This window comes from Dermacentor andersoni, chromosome 1, assembly GCF_023375885.2.
Source record: "Dermacentor andersoni chromosome 1, qqDerAnde1_hic_scaffold, whole genome shotgun sequence".
Classification (NCBI taxonomy): domain Eukaryota; kingdom Metazoa; phylum Arthropoda; class Arachnida; order Ixodida; family Ixodidae; genus Dermacentor; species Dermacentor andersoni.
The window spans coordinates 166,326,134-166,350,574 of record NC_092814.1 but is presented as its reverse complement, the minus strand read 5'-3'; the positions used below and the strand labels follow the sequence as shown (position 1 = coordinate 166,350,574).

General features: G+C 43.8%; 2 protein-coding genes across 5 annotated transcripts in view; one reads left to right on the top strand and one right to left on the bottom strand.

Annotated features, from left to right (window-relative positions):
- LOC126547074 (cytochrome c oxidase subunit 4 isoform 1, mitochondrial-like) overlaps nt 1–11,947 on the bottom strand; it is a 34,389-nt gene extending 22,442 nt beyond the window's left edge. For 2 of the 4 annotated variants that reach the window (XM_050194922.1, XM_050194921.1), the window contains exon 1: nt 11,859–11,947. In XM_050194922.1, the coding sequence (XP_050050879.1) occupies nt 11,859–11,932 (74 nt within the window). In that variant the 5' untranslated portion in view covers nt 11,933–11,947. Of the gene's footprint in view, nt 1–11,768 lie in introns of all 4 variants that reach the window. The other 2 variants (XM_050194924.3, XM_050194923.3) reach the window with 2 other exon arrangements.
- Nucleotides 11,948–12,119: 172 nt separating this feature from the next.
- Sys1 (Sys1 golgi trafficking protein) lies at nt 12,120–23,862 on the top strand. The gene is made up of 3 exons (XM_050194928.3): nt 12,120–12,577; nt 12,657–12,724; nt 23,537–23,862. Exons 1-3 carry the CDS (start codon nt 12,416–12,418, stop codon nt 23,775–23,777), a joined length of 471 nt encoding a protein of 156 aa, XP_050050885.1. The 5' UTR covers nt 12,120–12,415; the 3' UTR covers nt 23,778–23,862.
- Nucleotides 23,863–24,441: the final 579 nt, after the last annotated feature.

Sequence of the window (24,441 nt, the reverse complement as noted above, 5' to 3'; positions counted from 1 at the left end):
AGCGATCTGCGCTGTGGACGTGCAAGCCTGCGCGGGCCTCATCTTCAAAGCATGCGCCGAGTGCCTGTAGTATCGTATGCGCTGTGCTTTTGACGTTTACTTTGCGTCGAAGCGACAGCCAACACGACGGTAGATTCTCTCGCGGCTGCTGCCGCGTTTCCTCACTCCAGCGTTTTGACAGCGAGTTTCCGCGGACATAGAACGCGATGTGCTCACGTTTACCTGTGCGCGCGTGACACCGTGCTTGTTAATTTTGTTAGTAAGCGAATGCTTACAACTTTATATGGCCGATAAAACTAATATACTAAGTGTCGTACGGCTATCTACTAATTTGCTCTCGCAATCAATGCTTCGCCTTTCCAGCGAAACTGCCATTTTTTGTTTACAAAAACAACCAGGGGCGGGAAGTGATCGTTTGCGCTGGAAACGTCATGGCCGTCATCTTGTTGATCGCCCGTTTGAAATGACACGCATGTTGCTACCGGCATGTCAACGGTTTTTGCACTCCTAGTGAACTGCATAATGTGCGCATCGGTGAGAAAAATGTAGCGAAAACACGGAAATCCCTGTCCCAGCGACGTGGAATTATGGGGCTTGAGAAGGCGGTCGCAGCATGGAGTGCCACGCATCGGGCCGTGATTAAGCGATGGTCCGGGAATACGCAACCCTTGCTTCAAGAACGCTGGTTTTAGTGCCACCCGACAGGTATTGCGTGCGGATTCGGTGCCGGACGTAGATTTGCGCGAAGGAGCCGTAATCTCGATCAAATGCCTTCGGGTATACCAGATACGATCACTTTCGTGCTCGGCACCGGACGCGTCGGCGCCTAGGTGCGACAGTGTGCACTGGAGAAATGCCGCTGCATTAGGGTTGGTAATATCGATGAACGATTAATCAATTAAAAGTATCCCGCACAACAATTAATCTTCATCGATGTACACGTTTCATTTAACGGACTTAATCGATTAGACAGGTTCGATTGATTGCCTTTTAGAGTGACAAGTGGCACGAAAAGTTTGAAATCGTGGTAGAGCGACTGTGGTGCCGAGCCAAGCGCGTGCCCCTCCTTCCCCCACACCGCATACGCCGCCTGAAGCCGGAGGCTTGAAATGTCCTCGCAATCGAAGGCATACAAAGCAACCCAGTCGTTGGCTGTCGTGTCACTCGCAGTCCACTATAGACGTGGCATAGCATTCGCGCCGGTTTGGAGCATGTATGACATAGCGATGGAGTTCATGCCGATTTCAGCAAATATCTAGCTTCCGAGCGTGTATTCTTGCATGCTGGTTACGTGGTCACTCAAAGAAGGTGTCAGTTTCACCCAAACATTGCAGCCAATTTACATTCCCTCGCTCTGTAGAAAAGAGCATGTGGCTTAAAATCCTACACCAGTAATTTTCCTTTCCCCTCTGAATTTTGCAATTTCTTGCATATTTCTTGTGTATTACTTGTTTTAGCATACTGTAGAAGGATTCGCTAGTTTCATGAATCTTGTTTCATTCTGCTCTAAGTACCATTGTATAACATATATTGTTCATCTTTGTAAAGGCCACTAGCACCAATTCTATTTAGTCATTAACAAATTAGATTATTCTTTATGAAACTTCATACCCGTGTATTTCTAACTTGGTTCCACCTATCAAACATTAAAAGTGTCCCACACAAGTGTGTTTCAAGCTTTTTAAGTGTGCATTAAAAATTTCACTTAATTTATTAATGGATAAAAACCATGCATCGAAAGCAATTAATCAATTAAATGTTAAAATGACTCATGATTAACTGCTAATCAAACAAAAACAATTAGCCGACCATCCCTATGCTGCATGCGTGGAGCACTGTTGCTCTGCATCCAGTGCTGAGTTAATCAAAATCTCGCACAAATGATCGTAACTCCAAAAACAATTGACCAAGAACACTGCTCTACGGCAGTGCTGCCACTGCTGATCGATGCACGCAGCACACTTTGTATTGTCAGCAATGCAGTTCTATATCCTTAAGCAATGCTTGCCAAAGAACACCAACGGAATTTTTACAGAAATTTCGTTCTGTGACGTATCACCTACCTGTGCTGTCTCATTTCGCAACAATTAAATTCTCACGAAAGCAATTTTTTTTGCGTTCAATGCCAATTTCGTTACTGCGAGGTTTAACTGTACTTCGAAACTCCATAGCTCACCAGCTATGGAAAGGTAGCGTAGTCAAACCCAAATGTAACAGCCTGTTACAGCCTAGATGTGGCTTTTAGACAAAAATAACCTATAGGCAACACATGAGTACTTTAAAGCATAACAGACAAGAACACTGAAAGCCAAAGGTCAGGTATTTTTCTCTGTGTATTATTGCACTCTATAGAACTCATGGATCTCAACCAGCTAGCTGCCTCACCATACTGCTACTAGAGGCTATACTTTGATTAGAAATGGCTGCACTGTCACTTTCTAAAATAAATTCAGATAACCACACTGTGCAAGTGGACAACAGGCTGAACACTGCAGAAATCGAAGAAACTATCAAGGTTGGTTGTCAAAGTAACTGAGCAGCTTATGCAGAGCACAGACATCAAATGGACATCAATGATGATGATGTGTGTGGTTTAGTGGCGCAAGGGCCAGATATGGCCAAAGAGCGCCAGAAAATGGACATCAAGTATACTGCTTATGTCTATAATGGTGTTTGATAGCAACACAAATTATTGACATGTCTTGATAGACAAGATGACAGCACAACAGTGGCATGACCAAGACAGCACAACAATGGAATCTCTAGGATGGCATGACAATAGCTGCGCATCTGCAGTGTTTTTCTCCATTGAGACAACTTTTGCTTTTGCTTAAGGAAGCAATCTTTGATAACCCTACTCGCGACGTGAGAGGGATCCTCGCACTGGACCTCTCCAAGGCCTTTGACAGGGTCGCGCATATACACATACTGACGGAGATTCCGTCTCAACCTGCGCCAGCGCTTTCATGATTACACCAGATCTTTCCTCGCAGATCGCAAGGCACACCTCCGATCAGGCATGGTCACAGGAGGACCCTACGAACTAGGCACCTCCGGCACCCCGCAGGGCTCGGTCCTCTCCCTATTCTTATTTAATATAGCCATGCACAAGCTCTCCACTCGCCTCGCTGCAATCCCAAACGCTGGTCACGCCATTTATGCAGATGATATCACGATCTGTGTGCCGGGCGGATCGCTAGCCATGCTCGAACACTCGTTACAAAGCGCGTTGGAGGCTTCTGAAGAGTTTCTTTCAAACACAGGCCTTGAACTCTCCTCTGCTAAATCAGAGCTACTGTTATACCGCCAGTCCAGACAGGGGGTCAGAAACCTTGCGCCTCTGGAAACTCTGCCGATAAAAATTCGAGCTAGAAATGGGCATCCCATACCGAGGATGGTCTGTCAAAATTCTAGGTCTCCTCATTGACGCCAAGGGCTGTAACTCGACGGCCCTCAACGGGCTCACTGGACAGGCTAGTAATGTCCTAAGACTTGTAGCCCGCGTCTCAAATCAAAGAGGCAGTCTCAAAGAGGACAATTTGCTCAGAGCTTATCAAGCGTTCTTCCTGAGTCATGTTATCTACATCGCGCCGTACCTTATTTGGGGTAAAGCGGAAAAGGCCAAGCTCAACTCCCTAATCAGAACCAGCCTCAAGCGCATGCTCGGCCTTCCGCAGTCCACAAGCACTGAGAAGCTGCTGGAGCTAGGACTCCATAACACCATCAATGAGCTAATAGAAGCTCACACAGAGGGTCAAATAATGAGACTTTCATCTACTAAGCCAAGGATCAAGATTTTAGAAGCGGGAATCCAACCCAGACATGAACCGGCGACCAAAGTTAGCTCGACCCGGGAAACCAGAACTCTCATCATGGTTGACCCCGTTCCACGAAACATCCACCCAGTGCATAACGAGGGTAGGACATTCACGAGAGCCAAGTCCATCCTTAAAAAGATAAATCAGCAGAAACTAGATGCCCTCTGTCGATGCTGCCAGATATGACAGTGGGGATAAGTTCGCTGTCTCGGGGGTAGACGCGGCAGGCAACCTGGTCAATGCAGCCTCTGTTTATACAAAGTTTGCCCATGTGACGGAGGAAGCAGCGATCGCTCTGGCTTTTCACAGCTCAAAAGTTCCCGCTATCGTCTTCTCGGACTCGAGCACGGCGGTTAGGTCCTTCTCGTCTGCTCTCGTATCTGAACAGGCGAACAGTATTTTGATTAAAGCACTTCAAAGGACTAGGGAGAGCAGCGAAGGAGGATACCACACCTCGTGGTTCCCAGCCCATCTAGATAGCTCAATTAACCCGCTTGGATGTAATCCTAACGAGCAGGCCCACCGGAGAGCGCGCAATTTCACGTACCACGCTGCCGCGGGTTAGCCAGGCTTGTAACGAGGTCAACATCCATAAAGATCCGTTATGTACTTTCCACGAAATTGTTTCCCATTATCGACTGGGCAGGAGGACATCTCCACCCGCCCACCCTAAATTGAACAAACCTCAGGCTAGCACAATCAGACTTCTGCAAACCCGTTTGTATCCTACTCCTCGGTCTCTTAACAGGATAGATCCTGCCCACTCACAGCCGTGCCCAAAATGTGGTCATGACTCATGCTCTTTTGAACACATGCTCTGGCTGTGCCCAGCCCTTAACGCCTCTCCACCCATCACGAAAGAACAATGGCAGGAATCTCTCAAGAGCAGCAATCTCCACATTCAACTCCAGGCTGTCCAGAGGGCCCACGACATTGTGGCGGAACTTCATCTCCCGGTCCCATCGTGGGTGGCGCCACGGACTTGATCTTCGGGAGCCTTCGATTTTAGCTCCCCAAGATCTCAGTCCCTCAGGACTCAAATAATGTTCTTGTCATGTCATGTCAGACAACAACCCATCCATTCACTTCAAAATCATGCAGGTCCCATGCACTGTGGGAGCCTGCATCACTCTGGTGAGCCAGTAAGATGAAATGGCACATCTTGACAAAAGGTGCTCAGCGCCGAATGTGCACCATCAGCCCAGGTGGTGGAGAAACGAGTCAGCACCCCCACTGATCACAGCATCAAAACCTTCAGACACCACAAATATTTCGCACGACACCACATGGCTCTCAAATAGTTTGTTGGTGTTAGGCGGCAAGCATGCCTTGCAACTCAGTTGTGCAAGAGCTTAAAAAAAAAAAAATTATGGGGTTTTACGTGCCAAAACCACTTTCTGATTATGAGGCACGCCGCAGTGGAGGACTCCGGAAATTTTGACCAGCTGGGGTTCTTAAACGTGCACCTATATCTAAGTACACGGGTGTTTTCGCATTTCGCCCCCATCGAAATGCGGCCGCTGTGGCCGGGATTCGATCCCGTGACCTCGTGCTCAGCAGCCCAACACTATAGCCACTGAGCAGCCACGGGGGGTGTGCAAGAGCTTGTGCCCTTTGCATCGCCAGAGAAAGTCTGGCTGCCTACTATGAAAATGGGCAAGAGAGCCAAAGAAAGCTATTCGTACTACAACGTCTCAAATAAGTTCAACTCTGTTGCTGTTGCTTGGCGTGTCAGTTTAGGAGGGTTGCACAGAGGCAGCAACTCCCAGATGCAAGCGTTATGGACCCTAAAACCATACTGATAGTCATGTGGTCATTTGTCAGCATGCTGTGTTCTGCTGTGTGCAATCCAGAAAGCAGTGTTGTGGTGGTTCACAGAGAACTGACTGAGATTGGATGTAACAACCAAACTAAGAAGTCACCCAGCAACAAAAATGCTGTTGAAGCCAGTTTCTTTTCAACCAAGAAAGTTCTTATCAACCAATAAGAACTTATATAAAAGGGCCACTTGAAGAATTCACTGCATAGAGAATGGTTCCAGAAAAGCTCAAGAGGTGTAAAACAACTTTCACTGTTAACTTTGCCGAGACTGCCACCTGTGCAGCTGTACAGTTCTCACTCAGTGACAGTACACACTTCTTGGAGTGAGTGATGCACCCTGAACCTTGAATCAAACGTGGTTCATTACAATGAAAATTTAACAGGGTGCCACATGAAGGGCCTATTTTTTACTAGTGACACCACTGGTGGTAAGCAATGACAAATTATGTTGCCAAGGCAAAGTGTTTGCTTTTAGTCTTTTTACATGGCAGAAACTAAGAATGCGATAAACCCAACAGCTGCTGTCATCGTTACGATAAAATTGCTGCACGGAATTTTTGCTCTACTCATGAACCCAATGCACAAATCACCTTACCAATGATGTGGCAGCCATCTGTCAGTACTTGCGCTTCTTGCACGCACTTAGTGGTTACATAATTGTGCAGCTACACCGATTTGTACACCTTTAGTTCATGTTACAAGAAAACTCGTAACATGCATGAGATAATCCTTGCCATTCCTGTTGTTCGCACATGGTTACAGCCTCACTTCACACACCACATCGGCATTGTCACAGGGGAACATGCCACAATAGGCCAAATCTTTTTCAGGGTACTGGCAGCATTTTTCTGCACTACAGAGGCCATGTGCATTAGCCGTGGGAAGTATGGCACATGGTATGCAGTTAAACAGTTGCATTAAAAGGCTGGGCTAATATATTCCCTCGCTGTGGCCATCAATGTCAAGCTGTGTGCACCCTTGAAACTGCAGACATAAAACATGGTAGATGCCATGAGTGCAACTAGATGATGACAAGGTGCCATCTTTCTATAATAGCAGCAGTCATTAAAAAGCACCTACTCAAGTACATTCTCAGGAATGTAAAACAATTCAGCATTACAATGGCGCCGCGAACAATGTCGCTCTTTGCTACATTCTCGCCATACTGAAATGGCCACCATTAAGCTATTTCAGTTGTTGCCATAGGTACAGGCACAAACAATATGACAGAAAACACATACGAAAAGTGCTCTCCTGGTTTGCACCTATGGTATTTAAAGAGACACTGAAGAGCGACACTAGATTAGTTTAGACTATTAAATAATTTTTCCAGAACTCAATTTCCACTTCTTTGGCAGAAAAAGATTATCAGAAAAAATTAAGGAATTAAGGCCAAAGTTTAATCGTGGCACTGGTACATATTACAGATTTCAAAGTATTTTCTAATGTGTGAACCATTTATGTTCACAAGTCCTTGAAATGTCTGGTTATGCCAAAATGCAATTAAGTCTTAATGAACAATTCAGTGTGCACAAGCAGACAAAATCCATGGTGTCACAGTAGGTGGTGCAGGAACTTTTAAGCAGTGTTGCCACCCATCTTTTGTTGTTGCATCTCTCTGGCTTACCAAGCCTCCATTATTTTTAATGGCCATGCCGCATGTGCAAGGGTAATTGCTTAAGTGTCTAGGTCATTGAGTTTCTTGATACCTTCAGGTTTGAAGTTCCTGCTACAAGCACTTTTAATGACATTAAACAGTGTGAAGATAGCTGCGATAAGTGCAACTTGCTTCACAATACTAATATTACATAAAAAAAGATACATAGTATATATTTAGCAGGGCAAAAGTTAAAGAAATGATGCTGAAAACATTAATTGGCATATTTTATGCCGAACTATCGCAGTTTACTACAGAAATGCATCCGTGCAAATGCTAACATTGGGAGCCAGAATGTGCATTCGATGCGTGTCTCAAATGGCATTAAAGGGACAGATAACCACCTAAAATGTGTCGCGGGATGGTGGTGGAAATGAAAAGATAGATTTTTAGCGATATATCAGGCATGCTGTTTGCAATTTAAGTAGGAATTATAATTTCAAATTGCCACAGAAAGTAACAAACAACGGTATGTGACACGAACTAGTGGAGAAACCCGAGTACTAGAGATGGATTGTCAGATTATATAAGTCTGTTGTTATTAAGTGCACCATACTTTTGAAATCAGTCTATGTTACACAGACTTTCGTGCTTAAGTCTATGCACAATATAAGCTAAACAAAGTCCAAGGTAACAAGCGGTGCTACCTTCACAACAAGTAGAATGGCAAAGCCATGGCGTCCCTCATTGCATGGTGGCACATACAAGTGCTCTTGCGCACACACAAGTCTGCGAGTGAGTGTGCCAAGTTATACGGCCTCCCTGTGGATGCAAAATGGCATTGACTAATTGTGCCACAAATGGGTGCCTGTACTACACCAAAAGCACTACAGGCATATTCTACTGCTTTCCACCAATGCCAGTGTACAGGAGCTATTGCGCTCACCTATCACTCAAGCATACAACCTTATGATCATGACTGAAGATAGCAAAATTCCATTCTAAAAATTTTCCACAGTGTTTTTCGTGGTACCCCAGCAGGATCAGACACTGATTGGTACACTTTGTTGCAATAAAAAAAAAAAAAACAGATACAGTCGAACCCGAATATATTGAATCTGAAAGGGATCAAAATAAGTTAGATATATTGAATAATTATTAAAGCTACTACCTACTGTTACTGTGCATGTTTATCGATGCAGTTTAATTAACAGGCTGCAGTAAGCAAAACCCTGCTTTCAAACGTAAATAATAATTAAACACTTCCCAATTGAGCCGAACATCGTCTGCCCCCATTTGGCCGTGCCCCCCCCCCCCCTCCTCCGCCTGCCTAGGAATTTGAAAGTCTGACCACCCTCCTTATCAGTGTTGTCGCCATTGGTTCTCGTTAATTTCAACTAGTTCTGAACACTAAACTGGCATCAAACCTCAAACCATGCGAAACTTAAGGTCAGACCACACGAGCTCACTTCCGGTCACTCCTGCTTAGATGCCTTGACAGACTTCACTTTGTATTCAGCTATTGATGGCGCTTTGAATTTGGCTACTATTCGTCATTCAAGCTGGTGCAGGACAAAGCCCGTCAGTACCACGTAGCATGGCCAAACTAAAGCATATTTATGTATTTATTTACATATGCTGCAGCCCAATTGGGCTATCGCAGGAGTGGGTTTGTACATTGCATTAAACAACATATTCTTCTGCAGAAATCAATTTCAACACCATAGGATTTATGATAACTACAAAACAAAAGATACAATGAGTAATAATAGACACAGCATGAAACAAGTTAACTTTATACATAAATTCCTCTAAAGGCAGTGACCTAATTTCACCTGGTAGTAAGTTACATTTTTCTATTGTTCGAGGAAAGAAGCTAAACTTAAATAGGTTAGTACGCGGTTAAAACGGTGCAAGGTTAAGTTTGTGCCTATTCCTAGTAGGTTTCTATTTATTAGGAGAAAGATAGTTGATCTTTAAAGAGTAGCGTGGCGTGTTAATGAGATTATGCAATAATTTAAGGCATTCACGATCGCGCCGCTCGGACAGAGGTTGTAGACCTAGTGCAACAAGGCGAGATGAGGGTGAGAAGTCCCAGTCAAAGCCGGTATGTGAAACAGATTTCTTTGTTTTGAACTGATTCCAGGGTGCTAATGTCAGATACTTTATAAGGGTTCCAGATGGGGCAACCATACTCGAGAATGGGTCGGATGAGCGACTTATATGACAGCAATTTTGTTCCACGCGGAGCTTTTCACAATGTACGAGTTAGATAGAGATAGCCTATTTTCATTAGTGCTTTATTGCATGTGTATTCAATGTGCCTAGACCATGACATGTTAGGTGCGAGGATGAGGCCAAGGTACTTGTATTCAGACACCCGTTCAAGGGAAGAGCCATTAAACGAATAGTTAAACAGAAGTGCGCTTACTAAAAGATAAAGTGACTGTTTTTACAAAGTTTATATTCATTTACCATTTGTCGCACCACCTGCAAAATTGTGTAAAAGAATCGTTAAGTGACAGGTGGTCAACATTCGTGTTAATTACGTTATACAGCACACAGTCGCCAGCATAAAGGCGGATTTTTGCAGACATATGATTCAGCAAATCATTGATATACAATAAGAACAAAAGTGGTCCCAGCACTGAACCCTGGGGAACTCTGACGTCATATTTACTACAGAAGAGTTTGAGAAATTAAACGAAACATACTGGGAACGGTTATATGAGCGGGAGAGTGCACTCAAGCCCTGTCGTGCACAAAGAACAAGGAAAGAACTTCATTATAAAGTGAAAGGAGTGATGTGGTTGGGGCCTTTAGCGGCCACCACCACTTGTGCTCATCAAATCAAGGTCAACCGGACCTGAGGCTCAGAGTGAAGGAGGATCGCCTGCCACTGCACATCTGTTGGTTGGAGGGAGCCATGCACAAACCAAACGCTGCACATACACACTACAGTTGCATGTAGCTGCAGTCTGCTACACAGCATAGATACTGCGGCCTCCGCGACGAGTCTTCTGACTGGGCACGCTGCAGCTCGCGGAGGACAACCGCCTTTGGTGCATCATAGGTCACCAAAATCAGAAGTGGCATCTACATGAACGTTCTAAATCAAATTTAAGCTGCGCACCACTGTGACATTCAGCAGGTGGAGCGTTGTGGTCACACCCCACTCCGCTTGTAGCCTTTGCAGTGCAAGTCATTGAAGGAGCAGAAGCACCTTGTAGGGGACATTTGCTAATAACTGCGCTTCTGTTGAACACATTAACGTACTTCTTGCGACAAAGTATTTCTGAAATAGCCTATTTTAAGCACAATGTCGCGGGTTCGATTCCCGGCCGCATTTCAATGAGGAGGCGAAATGCAAAACCGCCTGTGTACCGTGCATTGACAGCACATTAAAGAATTCCAGGTGGTTAAAATTAATCCTAACTAAGGAGTGCCCCAATCGTATTGTGGCTTTGGCACATAAAGCAATTATATATATATATATATATATATGGCTACTCATGCTTAATTAATCATCCCTCGCGTTCCTTATATTGCTACAGCACGCTCACCGCAAGTCTAGCACTTTTTAAGAATCGCTTCTTCCTTTAAAGGTCAAACTCTATAAACCCAAGTACATGAGCTGCAATAGATGCTAATTATTGCTTATGTTTATGTAATAAGCCTTCACTACGAAGATTCTGCACATGACACACATACTCGACATTTCAAGCATGAATGCTTCACAATGCATAGATTAGTAATGCAAAGGTGTCAGTAATAAAGGTTTATATACAATTCAACAAAAGCAGCTTGCAAGGCAATATGCGTACAAAGCCAACATGGCTCTGGTCGCACATTGTAATGCATGGTAATCGAGATCAGTCAGCCGCCTACTCATTCCGGTATACCTTGTGTAGTTTCACCGGTAAGGTCTTGCAGAGGGCTCTACGTCTCAGTAAGTTGCATACAGCGATGAACACGATTGGCATTTGCAACTGAAGTTTTGAACAACGCGGTTAAAACAGTCTTTCGATAAACGCGTTCAGCTTTATTAAAGGCAAATAAAAGAACTCGCTTGCCAGAAATTGGGCCATTCACTATGTATGAAGGCTGAACTACCAACAGAGACCGCACATTCAACAGACGCAACCTCTAATAAAAACAGGCCGAACCAATGTCCTACAACAGTGCATTTCGCATCGTTGTCCACATGGCTAGCATGTACACTAGTCCTGCACAAGTGCAAATCGGTTAAGATTCTGGCACTACAATGTCACCCTAAGCGGTTTCTATAATAACGTCACATCAAGATGCAAATATAGCACATCATAAGATAACACGTAAAGCCCTATTTAAAAGAATAATTTGAAGAATGGGCACAAATGAAGCTCCGTTAACGCAACCTGTAACCTCAAACTATCTTTTGACCTCCACCGCCTTCGGAAAGGTTAGGCTTAATCCCTAAAGGTGAAACCTAACGAACACTCCCTTACGCGCACTGGATGCGCACTTAAAAAGATCAGTAACGTTTACGGCACCTTAATGAAGCCCTTACTTCAGCTCAAAAAAGAGACCAGGGAAACTGTTCGAAGAACCAGCCCGCACGGTAGATCGGCGCAGAACCTCACCTGCAGGCCGCACGTGTGAGGCCGGTAGGATACCCGAAAAAAAACGAAAGGGAGGAACCAATGTTGCTAGGCATCAGCGATACGCTACGACAAAATCGCTAAATTCCTAACTTTGCTTTAAATTTCCAAATTTTTATCCTTGACTTAGCAGCTGCGCGATTACAGACTTAATTTTTTATGTACATAGGCATGATATTCTAGAAGTTAGTGATTGTTCGGAATTTTATTGATTTTTTTTTTGTGGATTGCATTTTAAACGCCTATCCAAATCCGTATCCGCATTCGGCCACGATTAGTCAGTTGAGTCAGTGAGTTGCGATCAATGTCATTACCGTGCGTACTAAGTCGCCAGACTTACAATGATCAGACTAATTTTACTTGAAGAATCGTGTGATTACGTCCAAAGTCTGCCTTCCCTCGAGTAAGCAACAGCCTTCACGGCTTGCCTAAGCCATGGTCAGAAGCTGGGTTATCGGATGGATAGGGTGAATTGCTGCCCCGCCTGAAATTTCACACTTCACTTAGTAAAGAAAGCCTGTGACAAATCATTCCGTATCATGGCTGGCCACTTCCGCTACTCAGTGTGGGACCCATTTCTCATCATATCTCAAATGATTACGCTTCAGTGCATGTACTATGTTGGACTAGGCTTTTGGATATGCTTCCTCGACATTGTCACCGGCCAAGTGTTGTCGCTCGATCAACTATTTTCCTACGAGGTGAGAACCCAGTTTTGCAACTGCAGCGTTAAATTACTGCTGGGCTATGCCGTGCTATATACGTTGTCACCAACTGCAGGCGGTGCACATAAAGGACATGCGGGGGCGGTGCATAATAGGATCCTATATCATTAACTCGCTGTTCGCGTAAGTATGCTCTTTAATTTTCTTTGATGTGGAAACTTAACTGTCGTCCTTGAGGTCATAAACCTTGTACCTGTGCAGGTGATGATACGTTTGCTTCCTTTTCAATAAGCGGCGTCATATTAATAACTTGCTGTCGAGAGGGCAATTTGGGCTTGTTGGTACATAACGACTGAGTAATAGTGCAAAGAACGCGACAGGGACAGAGGAGGCGCTTGCGTGTCTCGCCTCGTATGTCCGTGTCTCGTTTTTTGCACTATTGCTCTTTCTGTCCACTTAAGTCCCTTGTAGTGGAAAACGTGTTATCACTGGTCAACCATTACTGTAAGCACGCACGCCGTGCGCGCGGTGATACTGTGGTGATCTCTGCCAACGTCACAATCTCATTTCCATTTGACGCATTTTCCCAACGGGCTTCCACCGAAAATCTGACATCCCATCTGCGGAACTTACAATGCTCCCTATGTGCTCCCTAGGTCAGCGATATCATGTCTGTGGAACTTGTAACTACAGGTTTGTTCGATTCAGAAAAAGGTGCACGGCACCTTCAATGGAGAGGTGGAGGGGGTGCCAGTTATGGTATGCCGGGCTGCACCCACTCTCTGCAAGGTTCAAGGGTGCACAGCACCGTGGCGGCACCTTGCCTTGCACCTTGTTCAGTCGAGCACAGGAGTGCAGGGTGCACCGCCGCACCTCGGGGAATAGAAGGCCTAGGTGCAGTGCACCATCAATAGGTGCAGAAGATGCATAAAAACTGGGCTGAATCGAATAGACCTTACACTTACCGCACCTGGTTGCATCCTCTATATTCTCCATACTTTACTATTTCCTCTGCCTTTCATCTAAAGACACTGTGAGCCTCAAGGTATGAGCATAAAGCCTGTCACAATTCCCTAACTCATAAGGGTCCTGAATATTTGGCTGCGCGTGTTCAAAAAAAAGATTTCGCACTCACCGCTGCACTGTTCTTGCTCAAATATTACAGAACGATTGCATTTTGTTGTCGACTATTGCATTTTGTTATCGACTTCGTTTAGTATAACATTTGGCACGATTAGTCACGTGTTTTATAAGACAAAAATGAGAAACTGTTTTCGCCCATGGGAAAAATGGCGTCTGAAAAGCAGGCCCTGGCACAGACTTGTGTCGCCACCTGCCGGCAGAAGCAGGAAGGATCTGCGGCCGCGTAAGCAGCTGACTTAAAGTTAACTTAGGTTAACAGCAGGAATATAAAGATGTTTTAAATATGTGCAATGACATAGCAAACTAGCCTTTCTCATATAGACTTTGGTTAAATTGCACACTTTTGGTACACACAGGAAATATAACAAATGCACTGTGTATATTAACCAAACATGTACTTGATAGCCACCTGAAAATGATGTGTCCTTTTACAAAACTAGAACAAGCTCTGTGCAAATGGCATTCCGATAACTTCGTGCCATAGTGGAGCCTATACATTTCCAATTTCAGCCTGCATCTCTGCTGCTACACAATATTTAGCAACAGTTGCACACATGTTCTTCAAGCTGCAACGCAACTTCCATGAACCCCACAGCAGTAAAATATATACCCTGCATTACACAACTCGGCATCTAGACAAATTTTGTTGTGCAGTTAGTGCAAATGAAAAAGGCAATAGTTTTAAAACACTCTCATATTTTTCACAACCTAAAGCTTGTGCAACTCTGCTTGCATAGACTTCAGATGTTCAGCTATATATATGTATATAAATTTTTTTTTTTATATTCTACGCATTATCGATAATAATATTAAAGTGCAACAAACATCTTGGTGTCACACAGTCTCTCTCGTGATACAGCTTAAGCAATGTAACCAAGAGACAAATTGCACACAATCTTCGGGGCAGTGTCCTAGACAGACGGTCTTCTATATTTCAAGATGCCGTTTCATTTGCTAAGCAGCTCCTTCCTGCTGCTGCCGGCAGGCGGTGACACAACTCTGTGACAGGACCGGCTTTTTAGACGCCATTTCTCCCATAGGCGAGAACAGTTCCTCATTTTTGTCTTAAAAAAACATGTGACTAATCGTGCCAAATGTTATACTAAATGGTCACATGGTGTCTCGCTCGATTTTTGAAACATAATGTAGTTGCAGACATGGCACCTGTGAACAAGGTTGCCGCCATAGAATTTGTTGCCTATCGATACCTTCATTGGCGAGGTGATTTCATGGCTTTAAGAATGCTGCATATGGCTGCTACTAGGCTTTTGGTCAACTCTGCACCAAACAACAACTTTCATCATTGGATACTGATGAAGCGGCACTGGTTAGGCCTAGCTGCATCGTACGGCCGTAACAAAAATTCACTGACAGTCGACATAGTGGGGATGGGCAACAGGCCATTGCGCCATCAGTATGTTTGGACCAGTAAACCACCTCGGCGATTGGGCATGAAATCAAGGGCTAGTCTGTTGGCCGGAAGCCAAGGTTGGGTCTGCAGGCGACACACCGGCAACTACCACAAACACTTTCATGAAGTCGTGCATCACAGCCTATTCTGAAGGTGTTGCCCAGTCAAAAGTTGTGCGCACATACCTGCACTTCGTGATAGTGTGTGAGCTGTGCGATGAGCAAAAGTGAAACGCCCCCACAGTATTGATCATCGCAGTATTTTGAGTAGATGGAACACCACAGGGCAAAATTAAGTAAATTCTTCTCACTGCTGACTCTGGAAAAGGCAACGAAATTAATTGTGCTGGCTAAAGTTCTGGACTGCCTGATTATTCGGATGTTATTGCGAAAAATGGGTTGGCGATTGTTTTCATCGTGAAGTTTCATTTCATGTTCAGAGGTGAAAGTCTCGGCACGAAGGTGAATTCATCATGTGGTGCAGGTGACTTAGTAGCACACCAGCCTAAAAGCAGTTGTTCCACTGCCCTCTCTCAGCTGACATTCCCCCGCACTCAGCTATGTCAATTTATGGGAGGTGGAAGGTCTGTTTTTTCTCCTGCCCATGAATGTGGAATTATCTTATTCAGTGTCAAATTTGGTTATGAATATCTCAGAATGGCAGCATTCTCGAATTTCAGCTTGATCACTTAAGTTTTTAATATAAACGGTTTTCCGGAATTTTTAAAAATCACCTGTGGCACATAGTATAATTCTTGTTCTTGAGCTGCATTATTCAAAGAGGTGGACATTATTAGCAGAAGAAATTGAAACACATATTCAGCTAATAATTGTTAATGAATTACTTTATGGCACATGTTGCAATTTACGAATTGTAGCTGGTGAGATTGAAATACGTATCCACTTGAAGTGAACAGGATGACATCAGTTTTGAATTTTTTTTTTCCGAAGTGCCAGACGAAATACATGGGCATTCCAGTTACTTTAGTGCTTCAATGCATGAAAGAGTTTTGTTCACATAAGTGGAACAACAGTGCATCTTTTCGGTGAACTTGATAGCACATATCTCCAAATTGGTGTCATTCTGGAAATTCATACCAAGCGGATACGTTTCGCAATCTCACCGGCTACAATTCGTAAATTGCCATATATGGGTTTGCATAGGTGTTCCATTTTTAGTGTTTGAATTGTGGTTATGAACCAGGGACCACTTAATGGATTCAAATGGCTTGCCTACTGTAAAAGCTCTATATAATATAGTTTGCAATCGCTTTCACATACCTGCTCCGAAAGTCCATTTTACTGCTCAAAAATGCATTTTTGGCTGCTTCAAAAGCTGCTATGAGATGGCATGGACCAGTAGCATCACTGGAGACTGTACATGACATTCCCATTGGCAGCATGTGCATCTATGCCTCTGGTCACAAATGAAATGACTCATCCAGTTTCACTGCTTCAGCCAGTCACATCACCACTCTCAATTGCCTCTATGGGGATGGAAATCAGAATGCCGATTTAAGTGCATTTAAATATAATCATAATACTCGAGAGGGCAGTAAAGTGAAAGATGCTCATCAATAGTGTTTGTTTCGCAATAAAAAAGACAAATGCTTTTTTTGCTATTCTATATAATTTCCTTCAAACAAATTTTTATCCACAGTTAGGTGAGCTTGTAATTGATGGTATACCTGCACTTCTCTCACTTGGCAGGCAATATTAATTTGCTTTGCACAAGTTTTTCACCTACTGGTGATGGTGACACAGTTATCAGCAACATTTCTGATAGATTAATTGAATTGTTTCCTTTTAACGTAACTGATGCTGAAGTATTCAGTGTGCTAATGAATTTTAAACTTAAGTGCTGTGTTATAATGACCCATCAATTGGGCCAATTTAGTTTGTAGCCGAGATCACAGTACTAACTCTGAGCCACATATTTAACTTGTCCCTCAAATAAGCACGTTTCCTACAGCAATGAAGAACGCAAGTGTTTCAGTTATTACTAAAGGTGGCGACAAGAACACCTTAAAGGGGCCCCTCACCAAGTTTGGCCATTTTAAACAGATAAGCACAGCATATACTTTTAAGTGCTAACGATTGTGCCTGCAAAGTATTACAGCTCTGCACACCGCGAAAACAGCTGAAATTTCAAACCAAACGTTGCGTGTACTTCATCTCGAAGAAGCTGTGCTCCTAACCAGAGAGTCAGTGTCACTCACCATGACAGGTGACTTTAGTAAATAATTAAATGCAGAACACCACCACTGGAAATGCACTGGGCTGCAAAAAAGGAAGAGAAATACAAAAAAAAGGGGGGGGGGGGAAGCAGGGCTTGTCATGTGAACCCGACGTGGTCCCTTGGCTCCAGTATGGGAGAAGGCAGGGAAGGAATGACGCTTGTGGACGCTACTCGAGGCAAAGGCAGAAATTATCTGTTGGCCGTCGCACTCAGCTCCTGGTGGTATGGTAACAGGGCATTTAATTTCTTCCATCTCCTCAAATAAAATAAACAGATCTGAAGAAATTATTTCAGTAAAAAGATCCCTAGATGACATTTCAGAACTTCGTGTACAACTGAAATTTGCGATGGGGTCTGGCAGGTGGCCCTTTAACAACTTTGTTGCCTAACCTCTATCCTCCCCGTATTTTGTGAGGCATTTGAAAAGTTAAAATAAAAAATGAATTGGAATTTCTCCAGAGCACAATTTGTTGAGAGTTTCAGTTTGGGTTTATAAAGACAAATCTGCTGAAACAGCTTTTTTATTAGAAAAAGAACCTATCTTAGGGAAAATTGAAGCAAATAAACAAACACTGGGAATATTTGTGGACTTTAAGGAAGTGTTTGACTTGTTGAATCACGAGATATTAATTTATAAGCTTCAAAAATATGGCATCCATGGCATTCCTCTACCACTTCCGCATTTGTATTTAAGGTACTGAAAAGAAGTTGTTTCTGTGAATGCCTACATATCCAATGTACTTACTCTATGTGGCATTCCTCAGAGTAGCCTGTTAGAGCTTTTTTTAAAGGCAAATATAGGAACTCGTAATGAACCTTTTCCCACACTCGTGACAGATCATTCTCCGTAATAGAATTTGCAGTGGTGGAGGGGAAAACTGGTGGAAACATTCACAAATGTTTCTGTGGGGTCAGACAGGAATCTAGTTTTGACAGCAACAGCTCTGAAAAAGTGAACCATTGTTACATGCACCTGTGGTGGACTGAAACCCTACAAGACACTTTCTTCAACTAGACATGCACAAATCTGGAAAGTTAGAAGGTAGTCACAAAATTTATTTGGACAGCTCTTCTCAGTCTACCATAAAGTAATTCATTTGGTGCATTGAGACTTGCAAGCTTCTGGGCCACTCATGAATGCACCATGCAGGTCAAGGTTTAAAGGTGAGAGTGATTCACACAGCGTGAATATGGCTTCATGCAAAGCCATGGACTTTGATGGAGTCATTTGAGAAATAAGTCGGCAAGGCATGCCATTATTCTCACTGCTAATATTCATTTTTAGTAGATGCCTAAATACTATTAAAGAAGCTACAGAAATTCTGAGAATTGTCTACTAATGCATAAGCATTCTTTGGCTCAGCTGTGATTTCATTTTGACTTAGTTTTGCTTACTTGATTTTCCTAGCTTATGTGCATCTACCCATGGCCTTTCCGGTGGCAAAGAATGCTTAGGCTTTAGTAGACAATTGTCAGATTTTTTCGCTGCATCCGGCCCCTTCAGTTTAATCGTAGCAATTGAGCTGGGAACACTGCGCACAAGCGCGGCTTGATGGAGCAGAGTGGGCGAAAAGGAACACCAGCTAGCCGCTGTAGCATGTGAGGCGCTGTGTGAAGGGAGAGTGCATTGCCGCGATGCCATGTCAGCCTTGCTGTCGGTCTTGCAAGCCTGTGTTATGGGCACATTCCTTGTCCACACAAGGTCTTGCCTGTGTTCTGACTGGCCTCGGTAAGATCCACTGAAAACGCACCAAGCATCTCAACACGCTCGCTTGCCCGCGAGGTGTTCATCGAAGGACACTCAGCAGCGTTCAAGTGGACATTGGGCCACCCCTAAATATAAGTTGGCCCTCCCCCAGATTTCAACTTGTCCCATCTGCAAACTTAAGTTGACCCACCCCAAAATTTCAAGTTGGCCTCCCCCCAAATTAAGTTAGCCCACCCAAAATTTAAGTTGGTCCACCCCAACTAAATCTTCCCCATGCATATTCTAAGGAGCCGTATGTGTCTCTATGGGTATTATCTTTATTTTATTTTGTTGCTTTAATTTGTCTCTTATCGCTTAAAAGCTACCAATCATCTACATTTACACTAACATAACAATTAAATGTCTTAACTTAGCAAATTATGCATCTTTGTACAGATACAAGGCATTACACTTTTCGCAGGACAGGGCTGGGGAGCTTGCACATGTGAAGCATTAGTTTTCAAGAAACCCTCCAGTCTCGTGCTGATAATGAAGGAAGGCCACATGTCAGCAGAGTATGAAACATAACAGCATAGAGAGAGCTAGCATGAAATGTTGCAGCCACCATGTCTGAGTCCTGTACACAGCTCCCACACAGCTGCTCGAGATATGTGGATTAGGTTACGACTTATGAGGAAGCTTCAGCTCGGGCAAAACTAATGCTACCTACTCAAATGCATGTAAAACACAGAAATGCTTTTCTTAGACAACCCCTGGACCGATTTTCATTAAGTTCATAGCAATCTAGAGAGAAAGTTAAATCGTAGTGACTGTCACAAGTGGAATTTTTATTTAGGGCCTGGATTTCTTTCACAGAAATCGCCAATAATTGGCAAGCTATAAAAGAAATAAGATTCATTAAGTTTACAAATTTGTAACTCTACACCAAAAACAGATATCACAGTTTGGTAAACTACATCTGTTTGAGCATCTAAAGTGGACAAATTTGGTGTATTCATTTACAGCTTAAGTATATTCATTAGTGTTGATATGGGTTTTTGCAAGTCCTATTCAGAAATTTTGATTTTGTTCTATTCACAAATTTTATACTGTTTTTCATTGCTGAGCTGCAGAGTTAACTTGATAGTGTCGTTTTTCTAAATTTTGCCGTTTTTGTTTTAAGAATCAACATCTTAAATAAAAAATTTGCTTTGTACAGTCACTAGATTCTAACTTTTTCTTTTAAATGTAACAAACCTCGATCACATTTGGTGCAGTGGTTGCTAAGAAAAAAGCAATTTCTCCTTTCCTGTGTATTTAGATAGGAGCCCTCGAGCTAAACCTTTCTTTTTTTTTCTTCGATCGTGGTACTTCGAAATGGTATGGTATGGTATGGTATGGAGAACTTTATTGGGTCCTGAAGGTCAACCATACGTTGACGCGGGCCGCTCCCACGTTGGGACTGTCAGGCCGAGCCCTTCAGCCACATCGTGGGCCTTCTGGACTGCCCGTAATTGGTCAGAGAGTGATTCACTGTGTAGCATTTGCCGCCACCATTCTTGTTCCTTGTCATGGTCTGTTAAGACTGCGGGGCACTGCCAAAGCATGTGGTCAAGAGTAATGATGCCATTGCACTTATTACAGTTGGTTTGAATTTCCCTCTCCGGATAGATCCTGTTAATAAAATATGGACTTGGGTATGTTCTTGTCTGTAGCAAACGTAATGTGACCGCTTGGGCTCTGCAAAGCTTACCGTGTGGCAATGGGTATTCCCTTCTGCTTAAATAATAATGCTTCGTGATTTCGTTATATGTTAATAATCGATCCCTGTGTTCCCCGGGTGAAGTGTAAGTTGCTCGGTCTTGAAGAGCACGGCTAGAAAGTCCTCGTGCTGCTTCATTTGCCACCCCATTGAGGTTTCTCCGAGCTCCGTCCACCACCCCCAGATGTGCAGGAAACCAGCGTATTTCGATCCTCTCACTCTTGACCTTCTCTAATAATTTTGTTGCTATCCGTGTCACATATCCGTTAGTAAAGTTGCGTATGGCTGTTCTAGAGTCGCTGTAAATATGTGTCCACCGATTAGCCCGGATGGCTAAGGCGATTGCTACTTGTTCTGCTACTGTTGGGTCCTTGGTATAGACGGTGATGGCATCCTGTATGTTACCTTGAGTGTCTACGAAATGGTGGCCGCAACATTTTACGCAAGCTCTCCTGACTAACCACTATCCCTTCCATTAAAGTAACTGGATGCAGGTAAGCCTTTCCTTTTCTTTTTTCTTGGTCATTGCTTTACTCGTCATGGAGACCAGATTTATTCAGTGGGCTACATTTTGTCCTGCCATTACGATTGTAACTAATTGCCTTGCAGAACTGAAATGCTAAATGAAATCTGCTTTTTACTGTTCTCTGCTGCTGTACATCTGTTCCATGTGTGTGTATTACAAAGCAAATATTACCAGTGCTTTTGTAGTAATAATTTGTCACCAGCTTTGAAGTCAAAAGTGATGGTCACCACTCTGCGGTCTGGTCTATCAGTAGAAGAGTGCAGTGGAGTTTGGCTTCAGTTGTGTGCAGAGATGAGTGTTCAGTTTTACTTTTTTTGTCATGGTGCTCTTGCTTCTAAGTGGACTGTGGGCCCTGAAACACTTTTGTAACTAATAGAATGGCCTCGCTATTAAAGAATGTAACCTCGCGAACTCGTGCCACGAAAATTTGTTAAATCCTTCAACTATAAGTAAAGTTATTGCACTAACACCCGGCTTTCTCTTTTTTTTTGTCTCCGCTAGCATGCTGGAAGCTACACAGTGTATAAACCAAGAGGGCAAAGCCCAGCTTAAAAGTTGAGTCTTGCCGCAGTGAAAGTCACAGTAGACTACGGCGGCACAACACTGCGCCATCTCCAAGGCCACGCACAGCACAAAGATTGTTTTTTTTTTAGGTTGCAGACAATTAACTTGCAGGCAACAATTACATATTACTGAGAATGCTCTCGCAGTCGCGAAATTAGCCAATAGCGTTGGTGGGTTGGGCTGCTTTTGATGGCGCTGCATGACGGCATTGCAGAAGCAAGAGCAATTTTTTGCCATTTTTGACATGATTGTTATTTCCCTGCTGCATGCAGTGCAGTAATGGAGTGTTTTAGTTGAGCGTCTTTACGGTACGCTCCGCTGCGAGCGGCCCCGCTAAGCCACAGCGGAGCGGCGGGCGATTTTCACGCTTTAGTTGCGCGTTTAGCGTAGCGGAGCGGACCTTTCGTAGTTGCAGCGCCCCCTGGCTAAATTCAAGGTAATGAAAGAAAATAAAAACACTTTATGATCACTCTTATACCGTAAAACGTATGTATGTATATATATATAACTTGTTTCTCCATGAAGTATCTAGACGTGCGCTTGTAATGCGTTACCGGTCCATTTTATCCAATGGAAAATAAAGCGCCGTCTTGGGGAACGCCACGTGTTAGCCAGCGCGCTTGCTTTCGGCATCCAATCCAATCCGTTCTGACGCCAACGCTAGCCAAAGTGCTGGGCGGCACGCTCCGCTTACGGCTAAGCGGACGGCGCATGCGCATTCGCGCTTCCGCTCCGCTTAACTGCTTAGCGGAGCGTAAACACGCTCAACTAAAACACTCTATTGTGTTTTAGTTGAGCGTGTTTACGCTCCGCTAAGCAGTTAAGCGGAGCGGAAGCGCGAATGCGCATGCGCCGTCCGCTTAGCCGTAAGCGGGATAGCGGAGCGAGGAACACGGTCCGCTTAGAAGCTGCCTGAGCGGAGCGTGCCGCGCAGCACTTTGGCTAGCGTTGGCGTCAGAACGGATTGGATTGGATGCAAAAAGCAAGCGCGCTGGCTAACACGTGGCGTTCCCCAAGACGGCGCTTCATTTTCTATTCGATAAAATGGACCGGTAACGCATTACAAGCGCACGTCTAGATACTTCATGGAGAAATAAGTTATACATACATATATATATATGTACGTTTTGCTGTATAAGAGTGACCGTAAAGTGTTTTTATTTTCTTTCATTACCCTGAATTTAGCCAGGGGGCGCTGCAACTACGAGAGGTCCGCTCCGCTACGCTAAACGTATAACTAAAACGTGAAAATCGCCCGCCGCTCCGCTGTGGCTTAGCGGGGCAGCTCGGAGCGGAGCGTACCGTAAAGACGCTCAACTAAAACACTCTAATATTTGGCTCACACGTATACAGCCGCCTCAGCGTTTTCTTACAATGTTTAAAAAGTGTTTAAGGGCCCCTTTAACTTGCCAATATTACTGATAAGGTTAATTACCATAATTGCAGGTTTGACAAGTGCACACCTTAGGATAAAGGTAGACACTGTACAAGCACTTGTCAAACCTACAAGTACGAACCAACAAACCCAGCAGCACATTCTATTTAATATCTTAAAATATGAGGTACACCATAATATAAGCTGGACACAACCATAAAATACGACTGCACTTGTTTTCATCTTTTGTTTGTAACTTTTTTTTTTTTTTTGTACTCTGTCTGCTCAGGTCCCTTGGTCTGTGGTACTTCGTTCAAAGGACAAAGCAATGCCTTGACTTCACGTGCACAGTGCATTTTTTCCACCTCATTGGCTGCTGGATCTACAATGCAGCCTTCCCACACACACTGTCGTGGTGGCTGCTCAACACAGCCTGTGTGACAGTCACCTGCGTATGCGGTGAATTCCTCTGCATCAGGACTGAAATGAAAGCAATTCCACTGAGCTTGTCACCTAAGGCTGACCTCTAAAATGATGGACTAAGAGGTTCACTATTTATTTAAACGTAACTGGCCACGTTTTCGATACTAGAGAAATAAAGCAGGTGCCGTAGGATGTGCTTGTATTGGTGTGTCTACATTCTGCAGTAGAGTGACATGGCCATCACTCAGTTGAATAGTTACTCAAATACACAAATGTGTGCTTCACACTTACACACGAACAGATGCATTTATGCACATTTTAGTCATGCCTGTGTGCAGAAGGAAACTCTTCTCCAATATAGAACCACATGACTAGTGTAACACACCACTACCTCTGTTGCATTTAGCTAGTTTTATCTTAAGCAACCTCCTTGACAAAGCATCACTTGGAGTGCAAACATTGTTTCAAAACAAGGAAGCCTTTACTTTTGCTCACAGGTGCACTCAATACAGCACGGTAATACAGTGCATGAGGCTTAATCAAAAACTGGGTTTTGTCATGTTGCCTAGTGGTGCCAGTGAGCTTAACCTGTCAAGTTTTTAAAATACACAACAAAGTGAACCACCTGTGAGGCCAGACTTCTGGCTAAAGATTTTTTGAAGAGTACTTGCTGATACAGCCTGCACATGCTCCTTCACTTTGTCAGACCATATGTCCTCAGACACTGTAAATAAGCTATGTGGAGAGAGAGAGAGGAGACTGCTGAAAAGA